The sequence below is a fragment of the Triticum aestivum genome, chromosome 1A (genome assembly GCF_018294505.1).
Source record: "Triticum aestivum cultivar Chinese Spring chromosome 1A, IWGSC CS RefSeq v2.1, whole genome shotgun sequence".
NCBI classification, from domain to species: Eukaryota; Viridiplantae; Streptophyta; class Magnoliopsida; order Poales; family Poaceae; genus Triticum; species Triticum aestivum.
The window spans coordinates 474586885-474589632 of NC_057794.1; the positions used below are offsets into that span (position 1 = coordinate 474586885).

General features: G+C 62.3%; 1 protein-coding gene across 1 annotated transcript in view; it reads left to right on the plus strand.

Annotated features, from left to right (window-relative positions):
- Positions 1 to 1975, plus strand: part of LOC123188715 (nascent polypeptide-associated complex subunit alpha, muscle-specific form) — a gene marked incomplete in the record, with an annotated part of 35862 nt that extends 33887 nt beyond the window's left edge. Inside the window, 1 exon segment of the mRNA XM_044600976.1 lies at positions 1 to 1975. Coding sequence (XP_044456911.1) covers positions 1 to 780 — 780 coding nt within the window.
- Positions 1976 to 2748: the final 773 nt, after the last annotated feature.

Below are 2748 nucleotides of genomic sequence, written 5' to 3' on the forward strand. Positions count from 1 at the left end.
GGCTCGCCGCCTCCGCCCGGTTGCGCCTCGCGCGCCCGGCTCGGTGCGCTCGCGACCCGCCCCCATCCGGCTCCTCCTCTGGCCGGCTTCGCCCGCCCGCCTACTGGCGCGTCAGCGCCCTCATCACCTCCCGCGCCGACCCCCCGCGTCGCCGTGCCGCCTGCCTGCATCCCGGACTCCTCCGTCCGCGTGCTGGCCTACATCGCCCCGCACACCCGAACGCCGACTCCTGCGCCGCGCCGGCTCCACGCGTGCCCGCGTTGCCGGCCTGCCGCCTTCCACGGGCTCCTCCTCCACGGTGCCGTCCGTGCCGACTGCCCCGCCCATGCGCGCCAGCCTCCACGACCAGCCTCCCGCGCGGCCCAGTCCGGCTCTGCCCGGCCGGCTTCACCCGAGTCACAGCTCCCGTACCGACTCCTCCGCACCGGCTCGTCCGGCTCCGTCCGGCTGCTCCGCCTCAACCGCCCGCATGCCGGCTGGCCGAGGCCGGCTCCAGCTCCGCGCGCCTGCATCCGGCCCCAGGGCCGGCCATCCCGTGCTGGCCTCCACTCCCTCGCGCCGCCTCGTGCCGGCCTCCGCCCCGCCGACCTCCGGGTCGGTTCCGTCCATGCCTCAGCACCTGCCCCGCCTCGCGGCCTCCTCCGCCTGCGCGCCCCGTGGTCGGCTGCGCCCCGCGTCGGCTCGCGCTTGCGTGGGCCGCTTCCCGCCTTGGCCGTGGGCGGTGGCCTTCGCTGGCCGGCTGCCCAGAGGGCAGAGAGGGGGGGGGCGGCTAGAGCCTAGAAGAGGCCGGCTGATTATCCCTTGTCGACTGGTAAAAGAGAGAAAAGTCAACAGCTGCTTCATGCGGAGATACAGAAAAAATGTGTGTGTGCATCCGGCTTCCCAGAGCCGGGTGAAGAAAAGGCCGGGTGCCCATGGCCGACTGGCAGAGAAAAGTCACGCCGGGTGCCCAGCCGGCTTACTGAAAAAAAGGAGGATCCGACTTTGCAGACTGCAGTCAAGCCGACTACTCCGGTCAACAGCCCACGTTGCCGCTGGGCTGACTGGTTCGTCTGCCCGCTTCACTGCCTGGCCGACCGAGGAGTCGATCCATCTGAGCACAGCCGACTGATGAGGAAAAAAGAAGAAGACAAAGTAGTTGCCGGGAGATCCGGCCCGACTGCTCAGCATTCGGCCCGAATCTCGGGGGCTACACCCAGCGGGTGCGCTGACGCGCCCCCGCGAAGAAGAAGACAAAGTAGTTGCCGAGAGATCCGGCCCGACTGCTCCGCAGTCGGCCCGAATCTCGGGGGCTACACCCAGCAGGTGCGCTGACGCGCCCCCGCGAAGATTGCAGACAAGAGAAGAGTTTTGTCCGGCTCCGAGCAGCCGGCGGAAGAGAAGAAGAAGAAGATAGGCGCTGCAAGATGCATCGCCGACTGGCCGGTCGAGCCTGACTGGCCAGGACCCCTTCGAGCACCCGGAGGCTCAACCTCTGTCTCAACTACACGAAAATCAGTGTGAGCTCCTCACCCGCATATTTTTTGCACCACAAGAGCATGGATAACCCCGAGTGATGCTCGGGGGCTATCTTCACATTTTAATTACAGTTGCATCACTGTTTGCCCCAGCGCCAGCCAGAGTTGGCCCGAGGGTTGGCCGCTTGGCCTGAGATGTTTGTCCCCGCAGACGGCTTAGTAGCGTGCACGGTACCAAAGGCTCACTCTTAGTCACAAACCGCATAGCGGCTGTCCGGCTAGCAAGAGTGAGCGCTGGAGGCCACCCACGCGAAAAACGTCCGGGAAGAAAAATGGTTCGGGCGACCCGGCCGTTTTCCTTTACAAGTATCTACTCGGTTGAATCTGCTCCCAGACTCTGAGTACTGTACACTCCACTTCGCGGCCCACTCTCAGCCACAGAACGCAGAGCGGCTGTCCGTCGAGCGAGAGCACAAGCCAAAAAGCGGAGAGAACATGAAAAAGATTGAAGGGGGCTCGGACGAAACTGAGTCGACACCCTCCGCATAAAACTTGCAATGCTAAAAGCAAACATTTGATATATCTGCATGGACTAACTTTGTCTTTTTTCTTGACAATTTCCATGAACACTCGCCAAAAAACCTCCGCCCAACTTTGCCAAGTTGCCCGGAGGCTTGGGGGCTACTGTCGGAGTAATCGACCACGGGTACCCCGAGGACGGCAAGACGATATTTCAAGACATCGGGGCTAGCAAAGCCCCTCAGTCCGACTGCCAGGCTGCTCCTGCCGGCTCCCCGTCCGACTGTTCTACCCGGCCGGCTGCCGACTATGCCAACCAGCCTGCCTGCCGACTACGCCAACCAGCCTGCCTGCAGCCCAACCCGACACCGACAAGACACCGACGAGACGGCCATACCGCGGACAAGACAACCGTACCGCGACGACATCATGTACAGTGTCACTTGTCCCCTGGCACTATTTATGAAGTGACCCAAGGGACAAGCATGACATGCACCATGCCTTGTCCATGCCACTACATAGCTTAGGAAGTAAGCTAGCCCACACTATAAAAGGGGCACACATCCATCCATCCACTCACTCACGCCACATTCATTTGGCCACAAGGCCACTCACGGCCACAAGCCCTGGCCATACTTGGCCACTAGAGCCAGCCATACGCATGCATATACGAGATCAAATGCCCCTGGCATTGATCTCAGATACAGCTCCAGGAGCACTTTGTACCAGATATATCATATATACTCAGACATGCAGGAGTACGGGTATTATC